Here is a 21,134-nt window from a genome sequence, read left to right on the forward strand (position 1 = left end):
GGAGCTTTCGGAAAACCTGTCCAACACAAGTGGAGGCACATCATCGCGACGAGTCAAAGTGAAAAAAGGTACCAGCACCTCCCTTGCATTCACGACCGCAAAGGACATGCACCGTCATTGTCATGGCGTAAATCGTGAATGTCATCATTTCTTCAATCTTGGCGCGAATCAGCTTGGCGGAGTCTCTAGCCCGCGACCAGGGGGCCCCAACGCCAACGCCAACGCTCAGACTCGAGAGTGGCGCTGAAGGAAAGGAGAGTCCCACAAGCTCGCCAAAAGTCTCCTGTCCCCCTCCCATGGCCGCCTCCCGTGCTGCACCGCAAGATTATCAATCAAGAGCACATCGCCCACGTTCCAACTGACGTCGACTTGCTCCTCTGCAGTGATGCGCAGATTCTCCTCGATCCACTCGTTCTCGAACGGCGTATCATCTTCCGACGTGGTATTGCCGACAATGTATGCGGGCAGCTGAAAAGGAGAGGCCAAAGACTGCTCGGCTTGTTGCTCTCGCACCAGGTCCAACAGATTTCTTCTCCAGTGAGGCTTGATCTCTTGTCCTGCCTTGTCGATTCCAGCGTAAATGAAGCGCGTATGCACATTGGTAAAGTAGCTCGGCACGCCAAAAGTCGGGTGAATCCTCACACCCGGCGTTCTCTGCACTACGATGAACGATCCATCTGGCATCCAGTGACCCGAGTAGCCCCTTCGCTTCCACACCGCTACGCTCTCATCGTCCAAAGATGCAGACTCGTCCCAGCCACCTTCGCGTGCCAGTGACCGCACATTTTCCTCTACGATTGCCCTTTTGCTCTCCTCGGGCAGTTGTGCAAATGGCACCTCCCGCTGCAGAGCACCTTGCTCATCAGGGCCAAAGCTGTTGGCGTTGAATACGCTGTTGCCGCCAACGTGACCCTCCACATTCCCGCGGGGATGGTGGATGGCAAAAGCGATGCCCCTCTTGGTGATGGCCTGCAGATACGCGTTCAATTCGCTTTCGAAGCGCTCGTACAGCCTCAAACTCGACGCAATGGGCGTCTGGCCGCCTTTGTCGGGACTGGCGAGGCAGAAAAAGGCAATGTAGGATGGGTAGTGAGAAGAGAGACCGTACTCGTTGTGACTGCCAATGGCCTGAGTAGGAGGCCCTTCATTTGCGGTAGCGACGTTCTTTGCGTGAGGCCTGCGAAGTACCATCAGGCCCTTGTCGACGTGCGGAAGCCAACCGGTGCCGGATGCGAGGTTGTGCATGAAGTCGGAAAAGTCTTGAGCGCTCCTCAACGGTGTCTTTTCGAACTTGAGCACACCTCCCGCAGCGGTCAGGAGGTGCCGCAATGGCGACTAGAAGAGCGGGCGTGACGTGTGCGCGGGTCAGCAGGCGAGCAGGCGCGAGGGTAAGCAGGCATCGGCGTGTTTTTCGCGCACGCACCTGATCAGCATCGTGGTCGCTAATACGGACACCCGCTGGCTGCTGCGACAGTTCTTTTGCGGTCTGCAAGAATCGCGCAAGATCGACTGCTGGTTGCTCTGGCTGCAAGATGTGAGGAAAGCTGACAAGTTGGGGTCCTTGTCGCGTGGGGATGCTCAGCTTGCGCTGGTAAGAAGCCTCGCCGGTGATGAGCCTTGCGGATGCTTGCTCGGAGGGGTCGTTGGAATGCGTGCTAGGCGATGTGGCGCTGTGCAATGCGAGCGACATGCTGGCGAGTGTTGATTCGCTGTTGAGAGGAGCGAGAAGGATGGCGGTGGTGAGCAGGCCGTGTGCGCAAGATGCTCGTACGCTGAAAGCAGGGCTACGTGATTATACCGCAGCTTTCATTACACCGCAGCTTTGAGTCCACCAGCAGCAGCCATTCGGAGCAGCCATCGGTAGCATCAACGCAATCTGAATCACGACGAGCCATGCGGTAAGCTACGCGAGAGAAGGGAGAGCGTGGCCGAAGCGAGCTATACTTACTCACGATTTGCACACATGGATGGCACGACCGCGCAAGTATTCACGTCACTTTGGCGGGATATCACGTCATGCAGGTGCATATATCAGCAAGCAAGCAGCCTGCAGAGCCGCGGGCCGTGCGCATCCAGCGTTCGTGATTACAATCTGAATCACTGAATGGTGAATGTTGACTAGGCGCGGGGTGCGAGCACGCAGAGCACGCAGCGCACGCAACGCACACCCTACTCATCCCTCCATCCAGCTGCTGCCTCCTCTCAAACACTGCGCCCGACACCGATAAACGACGTGGCGTCCAGCGATTCTTGTCTGCGGCCGACAAAGGTAGCATTCATTTTGAAGCCATGGACCGAGCATCCACGCATCGGAGCAAACATCACGGAGCGGTAGGCGATGCCCTCATGGCACTCGTTTGCGTGTCTCCTCGATCTGAGATCGCAATTCAGCGCTCTCCCCGCGCTTCCACAGGGGTCGAGCTTGTTGAGCGCAATTACATGGTGGCCCATCGTCGCGCATCACGCTCGCTGGTGAGCGCAACTGCGTGGTCCTCTAAGCTGACCGTTGCACAACAAAAGGCGCAACCCGATCTTGGCGTCGTGCGCACTGCGCTACGCATCAAGTCAAATCAGAGTGCGCAGTCGATCGAGCAAAGACGATTCGTAGTTGCGAATCTATATATGCAGTTCCTCTACGTGTATTGCGTGACGGTGACGAAGCGAGCGCAAAGGGGAGCGAGTACTGTGGGTAGTGCTGAGGAGTGATTTCACGCGAATGGCAATGTGCATGTTTTCTAAAGGGTCTCACTATCGCTGCTGAATCCGCTTCCTACCCGAAGGCGGCGACCTTCTTTCGCGGCTACGTCGGCTCGTCCCAGCAAGATCTTTCGGATCAGGGTGTTGCTTGCGCGAGGATTGTCAAGGGTGATGTGATGACCCGCATGAGGTACACAGAATACGCTTCCGTGCGCGTTCCCAGCATCCTTCAACCTTTGCACCGCTTCCTTTCCTCCTTGGATGTCCATCCAGTCGTGTTCTCCGTACATGAAGCTGACAGGCACTTTGATTGGCGCAATGCGGTCCACCATAGGTTTGCGGGCATAGGCGCCAGGAGCGAGCAGATGAGCGAGCGCATATTCCGACGAGCCTCGCGCCATGAAGATTCCGGCAGTGTAAGAGTGCATCGTGCGCAGTTGCTCGTCACTGAGCGCTCCAAACCTCCTCGAGGTATATCTGCCTGCTAGCATAGGACCAAAGAAGAAGGAATTCCTGAGCAATCCGAAAGGCGAAAAGTTGGCGTCCCACAAGGTGGTTAGGATCTGTCTTCTGCGCTTCCCGAGTCTGGGCGGGGGATTGTGTTGATATTCGCCATCGTCTGAGGCTGAGGTTCCTTCGCTGGCCTTTTTGCCAGCTGCTTCTGCTTTTTCGGCAACGCGACGTGCATCTTCTGCAGCCATTGTGGAAGTGGAAGGAGCGACATCTGCTTGTTGCGTCCGCACTTCGGCAACGACGGGATCCGGCTCGCTGTTCGACAACTCCGTGTTGCCACTCCATTCGCGCTGCCGACTCGAATGCGTGTCGTGCTCCTGCTTGGCTTCGTTCTTGGGTGCGAACGTCTCCTCGCCCCTGTCTGGATCTACAGATGAGGCAAACCATTCAGCTTCAGTGCACATTCAAGTTACATCCCATTCGTAAAGCAGATAATTAAGACTCACCCGCTCCTATGCCAGCAGGCGAGATCAACACCAGGCGATTGACTCGCTCGGGGTATTTGAGAGTGTACGCAATGCTCAAGTATCCTCCCAGGCTATGTCCCACCAAGGTCATCTTCTCCAGTCCCATTACTTCTCTCCAATCCTCGAGACTATCAGTGAAGAAGGACTCAGCTGCTTCAACTCTCGTATCCGTATTTGCCTGAGCTGACTTGGGCACGTCAAACGGAACGCGTGCAGAGCGACCCATACCGAGCCAGTCGAGCGCATACAGGCGCGAATTTGGATGCTGCGAAATAGCTTCTAGGTTCTGAAAGTAGAATGCAGTGCCTAGACGAGAAGATGCGCAGCAGCTCGTGGCCTCAGAGAGGGGGTTTGGAAAATGCGATGTGCGGCTATGTGCTCACCTGCTCCGTAGCCGTGTAGCAGGATGACCTTCTCTTCCGATTCTCGAGGCTGGGGCGTGCCGATCTCGAGCATGTTGACCAGACGAGGGGCCTCTTTGCGGCCTAGCCAGCTGCCAATACCAGAAGTTGGCTTCTTATGCCTCTCTGGGCCGATATCCACTAGTCTGATGCTTCCCACCTTGCCATCCGCAGCCAATTCAGCTCCCGCAGTTGCTCTACCCGCATATCCATCGACATCCAAATCCGTGGCGTGTCCACCTCCTGACACTTTGCCCGCAGCTGCTGCATGAGCAACGTCTAGAGGAGCGTTGGGAGCATTGTCGAGTGTCGCAGATTTGAAGTAGGGTGTGGACATGCTGTAGAGGTGCAGCTCGGCTGCGGCCGTGTCCCGCTGTACTCCGCGGAACCAAGCATTGAGAGAGGAACGCCAGGTGGTGGGGATGGGTGGCGCTTGGAAAGTGGTTGAGGCCGCCGACGCTGCGGCGGATGGTGAAGCTGCCGTGGTGGCCATGTTGAGGTATTGTTGGAGTGGTGCAGGCTTGAAGCGCTGGAGGCTGCTAAGTCGCGAAAGCATCCACTTTCGCAGATTGCTGTATGCGTATGCGAAAGGGAGGGGGGAGGCAAGTGTCGGAAGGAGCGAGGATTCTATTTGAATGGTGTTGGGAAGCCTATTGAACTTCGAGCAAGATGAAGCAGCGTCAGAAATTTGAAGAAGAGTGTTATGCAATCATCTTGAAAGGATTCAGGATTGCGTCGGTGGGGTGGATGTCACGTTACGCAAGGGCAGAAAGGACAGATGAGAGTCACGAGTCTTCATCAGCTGACCCCTGCTGCGAGGCTGTGCGTTTTCACGCTTCACGCGTCATGTTAGGTTCAGCTGTAGGAGATCGGCTGCGATGCTCCGGCGGATCTCCGAACGAGGTCGACGTGAGCGCGCGGGTGTACGCGGCGGCATGCCGCGGCTGAGAGACGAATGAGCTCAGCAGCAGCTGCGCGAACACGCAATCACGAATCAAATGAGCATCAGCGAGTCGAGTCTGACTCGTGAGTCACGAGTGTGAGAGGCGCCCAAGCGGCTACTCCTCCACACTCACCAGCATGCGTAAATATATGCGTGCGTGCAGCGATTGAATATTCACCGAGCAAATGACCGCTGGCTGTCTGCATATGAGGGTGGAGTTGTGGCTTGCGTCTGTGCTGCTGGTGCTGATGCTGACTCACGCTCGTGACTGACGCGGTACACTCGACTCGATCCATGCACTTGGCGTGATATGTGATGGTGACGACTTCTCGCGCTCGAGCCTCTCACGAAGCGCGATTCTTGCAGCACTTGTGGCTTCACAGCTTTGATTGCTCACCAGCAAGACCCATTTAGCCTTGAGCGAGCCATCTATAGCTGACGTCTATATATATTTGTATGCTGTGGCACGGTCGACAGCAGCAGCAACGGGCCTCCTCTTTCGGCCAGACTTATCAACAAGCGATCTGACGGGCTTCTTGAAAGTGATCGACCTCTATCCAAGTATCCCACCACCCTCCTCGCTGCGACTGCCAGGCTCAAGTCTGACAACATGTCGCGCTTCGCAAAGGACAACGCTTCCGCCTCTCTCGTATCCCAAAGAGCTTTGGTCTCGGGCGGTACGCAAGGAATAGGCGCGGGCATAGCCCTTCGTTTCGCCCAAGCAGGAGCAGAAGTGTACATCATCGGACGCAACAAGGAAAAGGGAGAAGGTGTGATCAAGCAACTGATCGCTGCTACCGAAGAGCTCAAGAAGAGGAATGGCGAATCGATCCAGGTGGACGCGCAGCACGCCTTCTTCAAAGCCGACTTGAGCGATGTAGGAGAGATCAAGAGGGTGATTGACGAGGTGCAGCAGAGAGCCGGCAGCAAGGGCATCGATTGGGTGGTGCAGTGCCAAGGTGCGTGGCGGCGACGTGAGGTCGAGATGAGGCAATCACAAGTTGCGCCTCTTGATCTGCTTGCTCGCTGACTCGCCGCATCCTCTTGTGCTTACTTTTGCTGTACTATGATCGCAAGGCGGACCGCCAAACGGACGCTACGTTCCAACGCCTCAGGGAAGAGATTTCGGCTGGTCGGTTCAGGTGCTGTCCCGCTTCGCCATCGCGCACCTTCTCACTCAGAAAAAGCTGGTCAAGAGGGGCCTCTTTTTCATTGCTGCTCCTGCCTCAGGAGGCTCCAAGCCTTTGGACACGGATGATTTGGACTTCACCAAAGCTCATCAGCAGGGCACGTTCAAGGATGGGTACTTGTCCATTTATTACCAGGGTCGAAGAGACTCCAGCCAATTGGACAGTGTGACTCTGGTAAGCCATTATTTGCTCGCAAACGGGAACAGTGACTGAGCATCGAGGCTGCGTCGAGCTCACCCTCTCCACATGTTTCATGTATCGGTCTCACGCAGAGCTTGGCCGAGCGTCAACCTAACCTCGCCGTAGCGCACCTGTTCCCAGGCTTTGTCAGCACAGACGCTTCAAGCAACTCCAAGTTGCCGTTTCCCATTCCTCAAATTTCCCACTTTCTTGGCCCATGGGTTGGACAAAAGCCCGGACCAGGAGGCTATGCTGAGGCCCCTGTCCACCTGGCGGCACATTCCGAGGGTGCGTGGGCACGCTCCCTACAGACCTCGAGTCTGTCTACGTACCCGCCTCGCATTGCACCAGTGCTGACTTTCCTCCCTGCTCAAACATGCTCACCTCCAAATTTGCTGCCGGCAGGACAAAAATTCCTTCGTCTTGGAGAGGGAAACTTTTTCAACGAACGTTTGAAAAGGCTCGAGCCTAGCACAAACGTGCGAGAGAAGAGCGTCCGCGAGAAAGTGTGGAGCAAGTTGGAGTCCTATCTCCAGTGATTTTCACATCAGCTTCCAACAGACCTTGTCAGCTTGCCATCAAAGACGAGCGCGTGGCCGCCAATCACGCAATGGCCTTACACCAACTCTTCTCTCGGCGCCCTTCCGTCCGAACGTGTTCGACTCTGAAGCGTACTGTACAGCGTCGTCGAACGCACTGCGATTTGCTCTAATCGAAAAGTTGTGTTTCTCTGACGAGCGGCGATGCGCATCGTCTTGTCGAGATCGACTCTGGCGAATCGATCGGCTTGTGTAGTAATCATGATACAGTGTGAGTGCTTAGGATTGATATGAAATGGGAATCGCTGGTGGTTCGCGTGAAGTAAGATGTTTACTTCTAGGCTCGCGAAGGAGCATTCGCGCATGATTCGTCCCTCGCAATGGGCAGCGGAGGCCTCTGCTCCGCGAAGCGCGGGCGCAGCGGCTCCTGGCTGCGATCTCTGTACGTGTTCAATTTCGCTGTCTTTTGTGGTTCAAAATGATCCTCTTGCTGCTACCGCTGGGTCTTTGGTGCGCGAGTCGTGCTTCGTCGGCTTCGCGCTGAGCTTTGGCGCTCGTGCGATCCTGGAGCGCAGAAGTGGCACCATCGTCTCTTGCATCAGTCTCCCGATCGACCTCTGACGGGAATGGTGCTCTGCTCTTCTCGCTGACCACCGAATCGGACTGGCTGCTGGAAGACGTGGGGACAATTTCATCAGGAAGCTCCGGTACACTTCGAGGCTGTGTCCAGCTTCCAGATGCTTCGACTCCAATGGGAGGTGTGGAGTGATCTTCGAAAAGCAACTCGGCGACTGGTGTCTCTGGTAAATCTGCCATGGGGAGGATGATGTCGTCTTCGTTCATGACGTCCTCGTCAGAATTACAAGCCTCCTCAATACCAAAAAGGTCGCCAGGGCCAGAGCCTGCAGATGATTGCGCCGCGTCTCCTACTTGCTCCAGAAAAGCTTGCACCTCAACGCAGTCGGGGTTCACTCCGTCGCTCACTTCTGTGTCCTCCTCTTCTGCCTCCCTCTTGCGCTTGCCGCGGGCGCAGATCTTGCAATCGCACTCTTTAAGGGGCTCAATAATCTCGTCCCAGAGACTCATAATGCCCAGACTGGTCGTGCGACCAATGTCCCTCGCTGAAGCAGGTACGAGCGGCACGCTTGCTGGCTCGTCGGTACTGTTGCGAGCCGATACTCGTCGACCAGTGGCCCAGAGCTGTTTTTGCCGGAGAGAGGCAAGAATGTCGTCCAATTCGAAGGCAAAGAGGTCAATTGCAGCTTGCGTCTCATCTCGACTCGAGTTCTTGATGAATTTGGCCAGATTGAGCAGAGCGGGTCGGATAAGCTCTCTGATTACGTCTCTTAGCCAGTACTGCTCCGCAATTTGCTGCAGGCGCGGAGGCATCGGGGGAGGAAGCGTCATGACGATGCGGAATCCGTCGTCTGCTTGAACGCGCGCTGCAAACTTCGCATTCAGCCTTGGCGCGCCACAATTGCGAGGATTGTTCAAATCGAGATCGTCTGGCTCGATCGGCATCCCAGACAAGCATCCTTTGTGATTCTTTTGTTGCAGAGCTGCTTCGCGAACGGACATCCAGATACCTGCGGCATGAAGAGATGATTCGTCAGCTGCGTGTCGATGTTAGCCTGGATGAGCTGATGATCGACCTACCACCACGCGCTACTTGCGAAAGATATTCGTACACAGACTCGCGGATCGTGCGCTCCTCTTGCTCTTCGTCCAGCTCACGAGGTAGAGCGCTAAACAGTAGCCGCTGCATGTCGTCGATGGAAGGGCACCGTGCCGACCTGCCATTCTCTGTGAATACGAGGCTGTTCCTGTACTGGTCCATCAAGGAGTGATACACAGTCGAGAAACCAATGCGCCTGATTCTTGTAAGCATCCACCTAAAGTTTGATGTCCTTGCCAGCACAGCTTTCGTTTCGAACCATGCATGCTCCCAAAGGTGCCACAGATCTCCGGCATCGCCCGGTCGGGTTTCAACAAAGGCCAGGACAATGTTGCGCTGTTCGTTGACCGCAGACTCGTTGAGCAACTGAAGGGTACTTGCGTAGTAGTCAGGCCATCTCGTGTAGCAGTAGAGCCAATACTTCAAAGCAGGCGGCAGGAAGAGCGGATGATTGTCAATAACAGAGCTTGGGAAGCGTCTTTATAGACTTACGTTCGACGCAACTTCTTCCGCAGCATCGCTGGCAGACCAATCGCCCCAATTAATGTACCTCATCGCAGGGGCATGAATGAGCGCGGACGAGCCGCGAAGTAGGATGCCTAGGTGCTTCCAGCTGCGTGTAGGCTGGAGTCAGCACGTCTCGAACATCCCCATCCGCTGTACTGAAGCTTACTTACCTTCGATTCAAGGCTTCTTCAAGAGCCTTCTTGCGACAAGCCCCGCATGCATTACCCATTTGATTTGTTTCATTTTCGAATGCCTCATCATCCCCGGTTTGGACGATAGCGCAATTTGCATTCTTGCCTCCCTCGTCGAAGCACTTCCAGCAAAGCGCGCGGTGACGGGGAGGATTATGCACTGACTTGACAATGTATGAGTGATTGTTGCACATGGGCACCCATCCGAACGCAAATGATGGTCTTCTGCGCCCCTTTGACGATGTGATCCGATCGTTCAAGTAACATGGCACGCAGATATCGCGTAGCTTGCTGTAAAATCGCTCAAAGGGCTGTTCTGTCGGCTGCATTGGGGGGCCTGGGAACTGAAAGAACACCTCTCCAAGCTGCACCCAAAGAGACGAATTTTTGACTGGAGACTCGAGGACATACCGTGCGTCAGTGTTATTCTAATATGAGGCAAGTCAGGAGCGCATGGACCTCACTTGCTTGATTCCAAGAGGTGTCTAACAGCCGAAGCTGAAGCAGCCATTGCGTCAAGGCGACACCTTCCCATGCCAAAGCGTGACGTGTGAGTTTCTCGTCCAGATTGGAGACATCCATCCAATTGCCATAAACCAAGACCTCGCTTTGCAGGAACGCTTCTCGTGTCGGTATCAGCTCCAGCAAGATGAGTCCCAGCACATCTGGGCGCAACAGCGGCTCCGTCTCTGGGGTAGGCTCTCTGCTGCAGCATCTCGTCTTACCGCTCGCTACAATGCTCTTGCCACGTAGTCTTTTCGTGTCGCCTTTTCTCGACAGCGAGACAGGGACCTTGAGACCCGCTTCCTGGGCACTGGCAACGTCGTGTGGGTCGGGAATGGGCACAAGCTCTGCAGGCGAGCCGGCTTGATCACCTTGCTGTTGGCAGAAGGAGCCGCCGGTGCCGGAAGGGCTCGCAATTCCAGCCGGAATCGGCATGAAGCGTGGAGGCGTCGCGACAGCGGAGCTCTTTGTCTCAAGCTGCATGGTTGCACATGGCGCTGGATCTTGCACACTTTTGTTCGGGTCTGATTCTTGCGGCACGCTGATCCTTTCGGAGCGCTCTTGGGGATCTTCCAGTCGAAATTTTGACCAGCCAAGATCCGGATTAGAGTTTGAGTCTTCTGCTGGCGGGGATCTGATGGCTCGAGGTGTGCAATAGCCTTCGTTGGGGCTGCTGCTATTGCAGGTGTCGACTCGGCCGCGCACTGACTCGTCTTCTCCACTACTTCCGCTGGTATCGCCTGGGACTGTCTGTCTCACTTCTGTGCGTAGGTGGACTTTGGCGGATGCTGGGGCGTCGAGCTGCATCTCTCCAGGAAGATTCGAGCTGCTCATGCTGACCAGCGATCTCTCGCCTCCGTAGCAGCCCACGATCCAAGTTGTCTGGCAAAGACGACCTGGCGGTGCTGACCATCTAGAACCCAGCCAAGCCGAAGCATAAGGTGAAGATTTGGTGATTTCCCGAGTTGCGAGCCCCCGCGACGAGCCACGCGGTATGCACAGCGGACAGAGCAGTTCGAGAATGAATGTTGAGGAGGAGCAGGAAGGAAGCAACGAAGCAGAGTTGCTCGCAAATAAGACCGCGCCTTTCTGGCCAGCCGCTTATTTGCGCCCTCTCAGTGGAGTTGACGCCTTGCTCTGCAACGGAGGTGGCTTTTCCAGCTATCGCGTCCAGATCAGCACACTAGGAGGTGCAGGCCATCAGTTTCCTGGCCGGGAGTCCCGTCTTGAGTCACTAGTGAAAGCTCTGGAACGTCGTGATTCACGTGATTGGGCTTGATGATTCGAGGTGGACCTTTGAGTCTCGGGCCTTACCTGAGCCGGTCCTGCTATATAGTCACCAATGTAGTCTTGACTTGACGACGACGAGCCACGCTGTCTCTGCGGATTGGCTCCGGGGTTGACCGCAAATAATGTGCCAGCCGCGAGCGAATGTCCGCTTGGCCGCCGTTGTTTGACTTTTGGTCGTCACAATCTTCTGCTGTTGATGGGCAAGAAGCGGGTGGGCTGAATCTCTTCTCGCACATCGGACGCTTCACATGTCGTCGCCGAAGCTGTGCACGGGCGACAATTAAATGACGCGCTGATTGCTTGAACCAAGATTAGCATTCACGATTCGTGATTTGATTCACAGATTGGAAGGCCAGCAGACTGCCCAATTCACGATCGTGCAGACAAGCTCGCCCAATCTTGAATGCAGCAGCAGCCATCATGAGAAGAGAGAGTCACGAGTGAGTCACGTACAAGTGCGTGCGCACGCAGACAAATAAGTCGTGACATCTATGCGACACTTTGAGTCGCCAGTGGGCGCAGCCGATAAGTCGAAGCTAGCAGTCTCTCTCACCCCTTTGGCCGGCGAGCAGTGGCGCGTGTTTATTGCAGCGTGTCTTGCACGCGCGACTATACCAATCATTCGTGAATTTAGGTATATAGTTGCTGGGAGTAGAGGACCAGCAAGCCTCGAATTCTGCCGTGCGCCTATACTGCTGCTGCTATATAGAGCTGATATGAACGACCAGCAGCAGCAGTTGCGGGTGTTCCTCATCTACACCTGAGTCATACTCACACCATGCTGATGAGACTTCTGCTGCAATTAAGCCGCGACATTCCAGCATGGCAGATGCAGCATCGCGCGCCCCTTCGTGATTCGTGATTCGTGATTCGTGATTCGTGATTCGTGATTCGTGATTCGTGATTCGTGGGCAGCTTGACTTTGACTGCTCCAGGTCTACGTGGCTGTTCTTGTACCATGCTTCATCTTGCACAATCCATCTTGTCCAAAGGGATCGATCGAGGCGAGTCAACAATCACGTAATGTGAATAGCAGTCACAGTTGCGTATGCGCGTGTGATGATGGATTCGTTGTTGCTATTGCGCATCTCGTCGCGGCGCTGCGTGGGGTGGGTCAGACGGAACTGCAAGCGTCTCAGGTCTGGCTACACATAATGTTCTCGATTTTCTTTTACTACGCGCACGGACTTCAGGCAACATTACAATGTGAATCTTGAATCTTGAATCGTGAATCAAATCACGAGCACAGACTCAAGGATCCTGCTGCATGCTCGCCCGCCACGCGCGAGACGAAGCAGCCGTTCATCCGCCGCCGCGTTTGCACGCGTCGGTGTGACAAGAATTTTCAGCTCTCGATTGGCGCGCGCTGCTTGCATTGCTGCTGCTGCTGCTGCTGCTGCTGTTGGACTTGACTGCAAAAATTACAAGGGCTTTGCAGCATGCGCGGGCACAGAGGCCCCCCGGCCACCAGAGCAGTCGTGAGTTTTTTCAAAAGACATCGCAGCATTCACAGCATTCAAGAGAAGAAGCACATTTGACCAACTCAGGAATGCTCACCCTTGTTCGCCAACACCACCCGTCCACAAATAGCAGCCTCTCGTCCTGCGAGACTCTTCATACATTCGAGAGCCTTCGCACACTGTTCCCTAGTATCTCTTGAGGAGCACTTTACGAATCTGAGACGTCTCTTCGCCCCCCGTCAGCACACCAACGCGTCGAATCACGCTCCATTATCATCAATCCTCGCCTGATACGTCCCCGTCACCACATATACCCAGCTCCGACGTGATCAATCAACGCTACAGGTCGATAAGATGGACGTGAGTCTCAGAGCGCACGACGAGGTTTGTGTGCCTCGACTAGACGCTTACAGCCATCTTGTCACTCTCGCCATGGTAGGCCCAATACGTCGAGCGTCTGCACGCGCTGCTTCAGCAGTCGAACGTGCCAGACACCAACCAACTCCGAGAGGTAAGCATCCGGCCGCACATTCCTTTGAATGGCCGCCCAGCAGGATCCCGATGCTAAAAGCAATTTCTGTGTCCTTCGCGCAGGCTACCGAGGGAATCAAAGCTGCGTCCACACAGCAGCAATTCGTGCCCGCGCTCTTCGAAATCCTAGCATCCAGCCCAGACCTTGCCGTCCGTCAGCTCGCCGCTGTCGAGATGCGCAAGCGCATCCACAAAAAGCCAGAAACAGCGTGGGTCAAGCAAGCTGTCGACGTGAGGACTGGTATCAAGGCGCGCTTGTTGGATCTGTTGCCAAAGGAGGAGAGGTGAGTCCAATTGTGCAAGCTCCACACTTCAATCTTGCACAAAGTAATCACTCACGCAGCGACTCCTTATTTGGCTGCTGCCAACAGCACCCTGGTCCGGAATGCGATTTCACGTGTTGTGTCCGAGATTGCCAACAGAGAACTCATCGCTGGTACTTGGCCTGAGCTTCTCCCATTCCTCTTCGCGGCGGCAGACAGTCCTAACGCAACGCATCGTCAAATTGCGATCTTTGTCTTCTATACGGTGCTCGAGACACTCGTTGATGGTGGAGAAAAGTTGGAGGCCTACCTGCCCCAAATCCTTGCAGTATTTGCCAAAAGTCTTCAGGATCCCGAGAGTATCGAGGTCCGCATCACCACAGTCCGGTGAGCCAAAATTGAACCGCTTATCGACAACACGACCAGATCCTGACAGTCATACGCATTAATACGCACTTCCCCCCTTAGCGCCTTGGGCAAAGTAGCACAAAATCTTGAGGATGACTCGGAGGCGGATCTTGCGCAAGTGCAAGCCGCCATTCCTCAGATGGTTCGCGTGCTGCACGACTCCTTGGAGCAGTCCCACACAGATGGTGTCAAGCAATGCCTAGACGTCTTCGAATCTTTGTGTATGCTGGAAGACTCTGTGCTCGCCAATGCTATCCCCGACCTCATCGAATTCTTCTTGAATAACGGCGCCAACACCACCCTCGAAGAGGAGCTTAGAATAATGTGCTTCAACTCGCTCATCTGGGCTTGTCAGTACAAGCAAAACGTCATCAAGAACCAAAAGCTGGCAAAGCCCATCATTGAGCGCCTAATGACTGTCGCTGTCGAGGATGAAGGCGACGACTACGATGAGGACACACCTAGCCGTCTCGCCCTGCGCGTTATCGATGGCCTGTCGACGTCCCTCCCGCCCGCTCAAGTATTCCCGCCTCTGCACGAGCAGATGCAAGCATATATGGGACACGCCGATGGCAATCACAGAAAAGCTGCGCTCATGGCATTCGGCGTTGCTGTAGAGGGCTGCTCAGAATACATCCGGCCCCATATCGATCAACTTTGGCCTTTCATCGAAGCCGGCTTGCGCGATCCCGAGGTGGTGGTCAGGAAAGCTGCTTGCGTCGCAATCGGCTGCCTTTGCGAGAGCTTGGATGACGAGTGCGCCAAGCGACACGCAGTGCTACTGCCTATGATCATGGAGCTGATCAATCACGAGGAGACCCAGCGATCTGCATGCACTGCTCTCGATTCTCTGCTTGAAGTCATGGGCGAGGACATCAGCCAGTACCTGCCTGCCATCATGGAGCGACTGGCAGGTCTGCTCGAGTCTGCACCTATCCCCGTCAAGTCGACAGTCACTGGCGCTATCGGGTCTGCTGCGCACGCTTCCAAGGAGGGCTTCTTGCCATACTTCCCTCAGACACTTCAACGTATGCTGCCCCACCTGCTCCTCACCGAGGAAGGTGATCAAATGGATCTGAGAGGTATCACCACCGACGCTATCGGCACCTTCGCGGAGGCTGTTGGCAAAGAAGCCTTTAGGCCGTACTTCCAGGACCTCATGAACCACAACTTCGAGAGCATGAAGCTCGAGAACCCCAGGCTTCGCGAATGTGCTTTCATCTTCTTCGCCGTCATGGCCCGTGTGTTTGGCGAGGAGTTTGGTCCCTTCCTGCCTCACGTCGCGCCCTTGCTTCTTGGCTCTTTCAAGCAGAGCGAGCACGATGCAGTGCCAGGTGCCTCTGGGGATGGCATCATCAGTGGCGCTGGCGTCGGTACTAACGCCTCTGGCGAATACACCACTGAAGACGATGGCGACGAAGAATTCATCGATCTCGACGACCTCAATGACGCTTTTGCAAACGTGAACAGCGCCATTGCGGTCGAGAAAGAAGTTGCAGCAGACTCTATCGGCGAAATTTTCACGCACACCAAGCACGCTTTCCTTCCCTATCTCCAAGAGAGCGTGGAACAACTCGGTCATTTGCTTGAACACTTCTACCAAGGCATCCGAAAGAGCGCCGTGGCGGCATTATTCGCTTGCATCAACACTCTCAACGAGATGTCGAACCCCTCAACATGGCAGCCAGGTCTTACTGTGGTGAGTTTCAGAGGGATGCGCTAAATCGCTCGGCCGCGCTGATTTCGCGCGTGTGGCTGCCTACAGCAAGTACCTCTCAACAGCGACGTGCAAAATCTCGTCAACACTGTGATTCCTGCATTGCTGGATGCTTGGAACGACGAAGATGATAGGTGAGTGATGATCCTCCATGCAGCCGAAGTTGTGGCATGAATGCGAGCCAATGAAGGGCTACAACAATGATGATAAACATTATCTCAGCTCACTACGACGGTTGCACGCACACGATGCGGTCGCGCCGAGTGAACACAAAATTCTTACCCACTTTTCCTGAGAGATGTCGCGGGGAATGGGAGGTCTCGATCAAGTGGTGCTTTCGATCCAAGTACTAGCACTGACGATTATCTTGTGCATACCTGCAGAACAACTGCCATCGAGTTCTGCCAATCATTGGCGGAATGTTTGAACAAGAACGGTCCAGCTATCATCAGTCGTGAGTGCAGCGCGTGAAGGACACTTTCACTGTCAGGTCTAACCCGACTCTTTGGTTTTTGCCGATTCTTAAGAGCACGCGGACCGCGTCTGCAACTTTGCTGCCGAGATCCTCGACCAGAAGAGCTTGGCGCAAATAGACAACGATCCTTCAGAAGATGAGGCAGGCGCAGAAGACATTTCGGAGTACGAGTCCGTTCTCATCGGCGCAGCAATGGATCTCGTGGGCGCCATGTCCCACGTCTTTGCTCAAGACTTCCTGGACCCTCTGAGAGCCCTGCTGCCTAAGGTCACAAAGTACTACGTGAGTCGAGCATTGCGATGAGCAGCGCTTCTTGAACCCAAATCTGACAACGGTGTGGTGTGCTCAGTCACCCTCGCGCTCTACAACTGATCGTGGAGCTGCGGTTGCTTCTCTCGGCGAGATCATCATTGGTATGAAGGGCGCCATCACACCACTCACCGGTGACATTCTTACTACATTGTCAAGGGCTTTGCAAGACGAAGAACCTGCCGTACGATCAAACGCTGCGTTCGCATCGGGTGTGCTCATTGAGCACTCCGAGCAAGACCTCAGTGAACATTTCGGAGCGCTTTTGAATGCTATCCGGCCTATGTTTGAGGTGCCTGCTGGAACCGAGAAAACGGGTGAGTACGACTAGTCGCTTGCAGTCAAGACCTTCCTCACGCTGACTGTAATCTCTCCCCCGTTTCTGAGCTCAGACATCCTCAACGCGCGAGACAACGCCTGCGGTTGCTTGTCCAGGATGATCACTCGCAAGCCCGATGCTGTGCCCTTAGATCAGGCTCTGCCTATCTTGTTCTCGTCCATGCCTCTCAAGGAGGACATGGCAGAATGGACGCCAGTTTTCAAGATGCTCATCACTCTGCTACAAGCCAACGACCCGATCGCCATGCAGCACATCGACACGATTCTCGGCCTCTTTGCTCACACTCTCGGCGACGCGAGCGAGCCGCTCGACCCGCAATTGAGAGGCACGGTCGTCGCCTTCGTCAGCTCCTTGAATGCCTCTGTGCCAGACAAGGTCGCTGCTGCCGGTTTGACGCAATTCCTCGTCTAAAGCGCCCTTCACCTGCCTCTAATTCTTCGCTGTTACCGTGGCCCTCCCTCTCTTTGTCTTCGCATACACCCACCACAAAATGAAATTGCTTTCACGACTTTTGTCGCTCGACCCCACCCTGCCCGAATTGTAATTGGGCACGTAGTTCGACCTTGCCTGGAACGCTAAAGCACTCAACTTGTGAGCGCCTTTGAAAAAGATTCTGAGCTGCGCCTCTTCAGATGAAGCCAGAGTAGGCCTGATTCCTCTGGCAAAAGCGTAGGCTTGCGGGTCTGTGAGGCCCAAAGTGCGATCACTCACGCCGACAAGATCGCATTGCCAACGGCCAAGAGAACGACGAAGTGTGATCATACTTTCACATCTGTCTTCTCATTCCTGGTATCGAGGTTTAGGGGGAGGGGGAAAGCCTGAGATTCGTTTTGAAAATGCAAATCGCAGAGCAGGAGCGGTAAGGAAAGAGGCCTGAGTCGCGTAAGATGTCGTTAGGTGGCTTGAGAGAGGTACGGGGGAAGTTCACACGATACATGCCAAGTGCAGATGCAAGAGGGGCAGTGACGAGCGAAGCAAGCGGGCTTTAGGCTCTACAAGCAAAGCAGAAACGACACAAGGCTGCATAGACGTACAACCTCCCTGGCAACCATCAGCAACTCGACTCATCTTGAAACCCTGTCGTAGCGTGCTCAGGGTGCCAAAGGGACGTTCACGTCGTCCGCGTCGTCCGCGTTCGCCACAGCACCAGCGACAGATGAGAGGTCCAACGTGGCGCCATCTGCTGGCTGTGCAGCAGCAGCGCTCTGTGCTGCTGCAATTTTCGCGGCTACCTCCGCTGCTGCCGCTGCCGCCGCAGCGGTCGCATCCTCTGCGCTCGTGGCAGCATTTGGTGACATGGATCCGCTACCCTTTCTGTTCTGCAGCGACTGGCTGACACTGCGCGGTGGATTGCCGCAACGATCTTTGCCGTATGCAATGCGAACGTCGCTGTAGTCTGCATGATTCTTCATTGCCTCGATGGCCTTGATGGCGTTCTGGATGTTGCAGAAGTTGACAAAGGCGCAATTCTTCTCCCGAAGGCTGTTGACCAGCTCGATGTCTCCATACTCTCCAAAGTCTTTTCGCAGCTTCTCCGCCGTGAGCATGTCCGGATTCTCGATGTTGCCAACGTAGACATTGCGACTGCCTCCTGCCTGCACGGCCATTGCAATCGCAGGGCTCAAGGGTCCAGAGTGCTTGCCCCAGCCAATCTTGAGTCGTCTGTTGTGGATCATGATACCGGAGAAAGACGCGAGATGGTAGAAAGCCAGAGCTGCATTCGCGTCGACGAATGTCACGAAAGCTATATGCTTCTCTGGGATAAATCTGACATTCTGCAGGATGCCGCCTCGGATATGGTTGCAAATTTCTTCTGTGGTTGTATCAGGGTGGATATTCCCGAGATAGACCGTTCGATTGCCCATCTGTGAGAGTGCCGAAGGGGCAGGTCCACCAGAGCCGCTCGGTGAACGGCCGAGAGCATCTGGATCTCCGCCTTGCGCTCCAGCGAGACCACTAGGGAAGCCGAGCCCAGCAGGAGCACTGGCAGGGCCGAGCGCAGCGAAACCAGGCACGTTGAAGCCGCCAGTGGCTGGAGTGAATGCTGTCGGGTAGCCGAGCGACGCTGCGGCTGCCATGCCCATCGCTGCGGCTTGACTATTGTGCGCTTGATTCTGCTGCTGACTGCGAGGCACGTATGCGCACCTGTCTTTGCCATAATTGACTCGTTTGTCTGCCCAAGCCGGTTCTGTTGGGAGAGTCGAGACCACTTTGATTGCAGTCGTGATGCTCAAGAAGTGGACAAAGCCTATATTCTTGTCGCGCACGATTTTGACCTGATCGATGGGACCGAATCGAGCAAGATCGTCTCGCAAAGACTGCTCCGTGACACTTTCCTCCAGCTGACCCAAATACACATTGCGCGTGGCCTGATTGGCTTGCACAGCCATGGCAACATTGGTAGGGCACGGTGAAGGTTTGCCCCACCCAATCTTGAGCTCTTGATTGTGCAAAGACATCTTTTTGACCGATGCGTCGGCGTGGAAAGCTGCAGCTGTGCCTCCATCTAGAAACGAGATGAATGCGCAATTCTTTTCTGGCAGCACGCGCACATTCTCGATGGGTCCAAACTTGACTTGATTGAGCAATTCGTCGACTGAAGCTTCTGCTGGAAGATTCCCGACGTATACCGTCCGTCCAGTCGCATTGCCCTGCGGTGGGACCGGAGGCACATCAGAACACATCAGTGTGAGCAGGGTTTCAATCCTTTGTGTCCGATAGCGTAGACTGGCAACTCACCTGAGGGGGCGCGGATAGCAAGCCCGGCATGAATGCACTCAAGCCCATGGGACTTGCTCCAAATGCGGCAGGCGAGAAGTTGGGGTAAATCGCACTCATACCACTAAGACCGCTCAATGGGGTCTGACCACTACCTTGCTGGTGTTGCTGCTGCTGCTGTTCGTGAGTAAGGTTGACCATGTATGGCACCGATTGAGGACCAGGGCTAAGCGGGCTGAAGCCAGCATTCGCCCCAGTGGCTCCGATCATTGCGTTGTTGTTGTGTATCTGAAGAGGTGGTGGTGCGTACGGGTTTGCATGAGCACTATGATGCACGAATGGTGAGGTAGAAGCAGGCATGCCACCGATCTGACCGCCTGTGGAGGTGCCCATGATCCCGCTCGAGAAGGATCTCTGTCCGCCGGTTTGACTCTGCTGTTGGGCGAGACCACCGTACAGGTTGGCACTCGACAGATTGGGTGACGGATCCTGGACTGGTATTGCGGGCGCCAAAGCGCTTTGAGAGAGTGAGGTAGGCCTGCCGGTACTGCCGTACGAGTGCTGGGCTGGGGCAGAGGCGGGCAAGCTGAAAGGGAAAGGTGGTATGTTTCCTTCCGACACAAATCGAGCTTTCTTGCTGATACCATCTGCTGCGAGAGATGGGGGTAGAGCTCCACCACTCTGCTCGATGGCCGCATCTAAAGCGCCGATGGACCCAGTACCGTTCGAGTTGCCATTACCTCCATGCAGCGAAGGCGTGCCTTCGTAAGACTGGGAGCTCGTGCGCTTCATCATCTTGACGAGATGAGGATTGGAAGCGAAGAGTGTAGATCGTGATTGTACGATTGGCACAGAGCCAGGTTGAGGATCGAGATAAGTAGCTTCCAGGGCGCTGACGAAGTCCGTAAATGTCGGATCGCGCGGAGGCTTCGCTGAAGCTTTCAGGTGGACAGACCTAGATAGGTTGCTGTTCGTGACCAGAAAATTTCCTTTTGCCTGGGCACTTGCTGCCCGAAGGATGGCTGCGAGTCGGAGGCCAGCTGCTTGAGCTGAGCAGGTGCTCGACGAGGAATTTGATCGTTCGCTGCGAAAACTTGGCGCGGAGTTGGAGCTGGCCGAGTCAATTGAGTCGACGTCAGTGTCCGAAGTCGCAGTCGAGTCTCGGCTCGGGCTGAGAGTAACTGAAGGCGTGTCCAGATCACCAATGATCAGACTTTGTGGCGATAGATCGTCGAAGTCAGGGCCATTGAGAGTGTTGATCACGTTGTCAGTGATGTGGGCGTGCGATGCGATCGTCGTAGACATGGCGAGCGAGATTGGTGCAATGGTGGTCAGTTTGCAATGCAGTGTCAATGTCAGGACCAAGACGAAGACGCGCGATCCGGTTTCGATTGGCGCGTAGGGATGGCGTGAGATAGAGGCGCAAGTGAACAGCGGACAATAGCGAGAGAGATCCGTCCAAGCGATTCGTGCGTAGTCGGGTAGGACCGGGATAGGGAGCGAGGAAGCGATTCAGTCGTATGCAGCGGCCAAGGGTCAGATACGTTGTTTGGCGACGTGAAGATGGCAATGGTACGTCGATGCAATCAAGATCGCCCGCGCACAGGCGCGCACGAGATTGACGAGGTGAGCCGACCAAGACCGGCGACCAGATCCGTCACACGACGGGCGAAAGCGCGAGCAGGAGGAGGATGAGGAGGTGTCGAAGCGATGCGATGCGGCAGTCGAATGGCGCAGGCCGAAGTAGGCCAAGTCGATGAGGATTGACCAGCCAGAGCGGTCGAAGGTTGGGACGGGAACGAGCGCGAGTGCGATG

The 21,134-nt window shown here is 55.2% G+C and overlaps 6 protein-coding genes across 6 annotated transcripts; 2 read left to right on the top strand and 4 right to left on the bottom strand.

Moving 5' to 3' along the window:
• Nucleotides 1–225: 225 nt before the first annotated feature.
• IE81DRAFT_308040 (Clavaminate synthase-like protein) lies at nucleotides 226–1,928 on the bottom strand (the record flags this gene model as incomplete). The annotated part of the gene is made up of 2 exons (XM_025512364.1): nucleotides 1,424–1,928; nucleotides 226–1,335 (listed from the first exon to the last, which is right to left on the bottom strand). Exons 1-2 carry the CDS (start codon nucleotides 1,688–1,690, stop codon nucleotides 226–228), a joined length of 1,377 nt encoding a protein of 458 aa, XP_025373170.1. The 5' UTR covers nucleotides 1,691–1,928.
• Nucleotides 1,929–2,588: 660 nt separating this feature from the next.
• On the bottom strand, nucleotides 2,589–4,845 carry IE81DRAFT_319379 (alpha/beta-hydrolase). Its single transcript, XM_025512709.1, has 3 exons — nucleotides 4,061–4,845; nucleotides 3,657–3,983; nucleotides 2,589–3,577 (listed from the first exon to the last, which is right to left on the bottom strand). Exons 1-3 carry the CDS (start codon nucleotides 4,569–4,571, stop codon nucleotides 2,736–2,738), a joined length of 1,680 nt encoding a protein of 559 aa, XP_025373171.1. The 5' UTR covers nucleotides 4,572–4,845; the 3' UTR covers nucleotides 2,589–2,735.
• Nucleotides 4,846–5,314: 469 nt separating this feature from the next.
• Nucleotides 5,315–7,196, top strand: IE81DRAFT_319380 (NAD(P)-binding protein). Its single transcript, XM_025512710.1, has 4 exons — nucleotides 5,315–5,980; nucleotides 6,099–6,385; nucleotides 6,484–6,679; nucleotides 6,797–7,196. Exons 1-4 carry the CDS (start codon nucleotides 5,632–5,634, stop codon nucleotides 6,928–6,930), a joined length of 966 nt encoding a protein of 321 aa, XP_025373172.1. The 5' UTR covers nucleotides 5,315–5,631; the 3' UTR covers nucleotides 6,931–7,196.
• Nucleotides 7,197–8,452: 1,256 nt separating this feature from the next.
• Nucleotides 8,453–10,736, bottom strand: IE81DRAFT_80152 (hypothetical protein). The gene is made up of 4 exons (XM_025517655.1): nucleotides 9,768–10,736; nucleotides 9,283–9,694; nucleotides 9,098–9,218; nucleotides 8,453–9,025 (listed from the first exon to the last, which is right to left on the bottom strand). Exons 1-4 carry the CDS (start codon nucleotides 10,639–10,641, stop codon nucleotides 8,540–8,542), a joined length of 1,893 nt encoding a protein of 630 aa, XP_025373173.1. The 5' UTR covers nucleotides 10,642–10,736; the 3' UTR covers nucleotides 8,453–8,539.
• A 1,862-nt stretch (nucleotides 10,737–12,598) lies between these two features.
• On the top strand, nucleotides 12,599–17,144 carry IE81DRAFT_319381 (ARM repeat-containing protein). Its single transcript, XM_025512711.1, has 10 exons — nucleotides 12,599–12,917; nucleotides 12,997–13,068; nucleotides 13,152–13,372; nucleotides 13,460–13,738; nucleotides 13,820–15,458; nucleotides 15,525–15,610; nucleotides 15,860–15,930; nucleotides 16,004–16,233; nucleotides 16,301–16,577; nucleotides 16,653–17,144. Exons 1-10 carry the CDS (start codon nucleotides 12,912–12,914, stop codon nucleotides 17,009–17,011), a joined length of 3,240 nt encoding a protein of 1,079 aa, XP_025373174.1. The 5' UTR covers nucleotides 12,599–12,911; the 3' UTR covers nucleotides 17,012–17,144.
• Nucleotides 17,145–17,691: 547 nt separating this feature from the next.
• IE81DRAFT_344083 (hypothetical protein) lies at nucleotides 17,692–20,623 on the bottom strand (the record flags this gene model as incomplete). Its single annotated transcript, XM_025515770.1, has 2 exons — nucleotides 17,692–19,251; nucleotides 19,340–20,623. 2 exons carry the CDS (start codon nucleotides 20,621–20,623, stop codon nucleotides 17,692–17,694), a joined length of 2,844 nt encoding a protein of 947 aa, XP_025373175.1.
• Nucleotides 20,624–21,134: the final 511 nt, after the last annotated feature.

The sequence above is a fragment of the Ceraceosorus guamensis genome, assembly GCF_003144195.1.
Source record: "Ceraceosorus guamensis strain MCA 4658 unplaced genomic scaffold IE81scaffold_2, whole genome shotgun sequence".
Lineage (NCBI taxonomy): Eukaryota > Fungi > Basidiomycota > Exobasidiomycetes > Ceraceosorales > Ceraceosoraceae > Ceraceosorus > Ceraceosorus guamensis.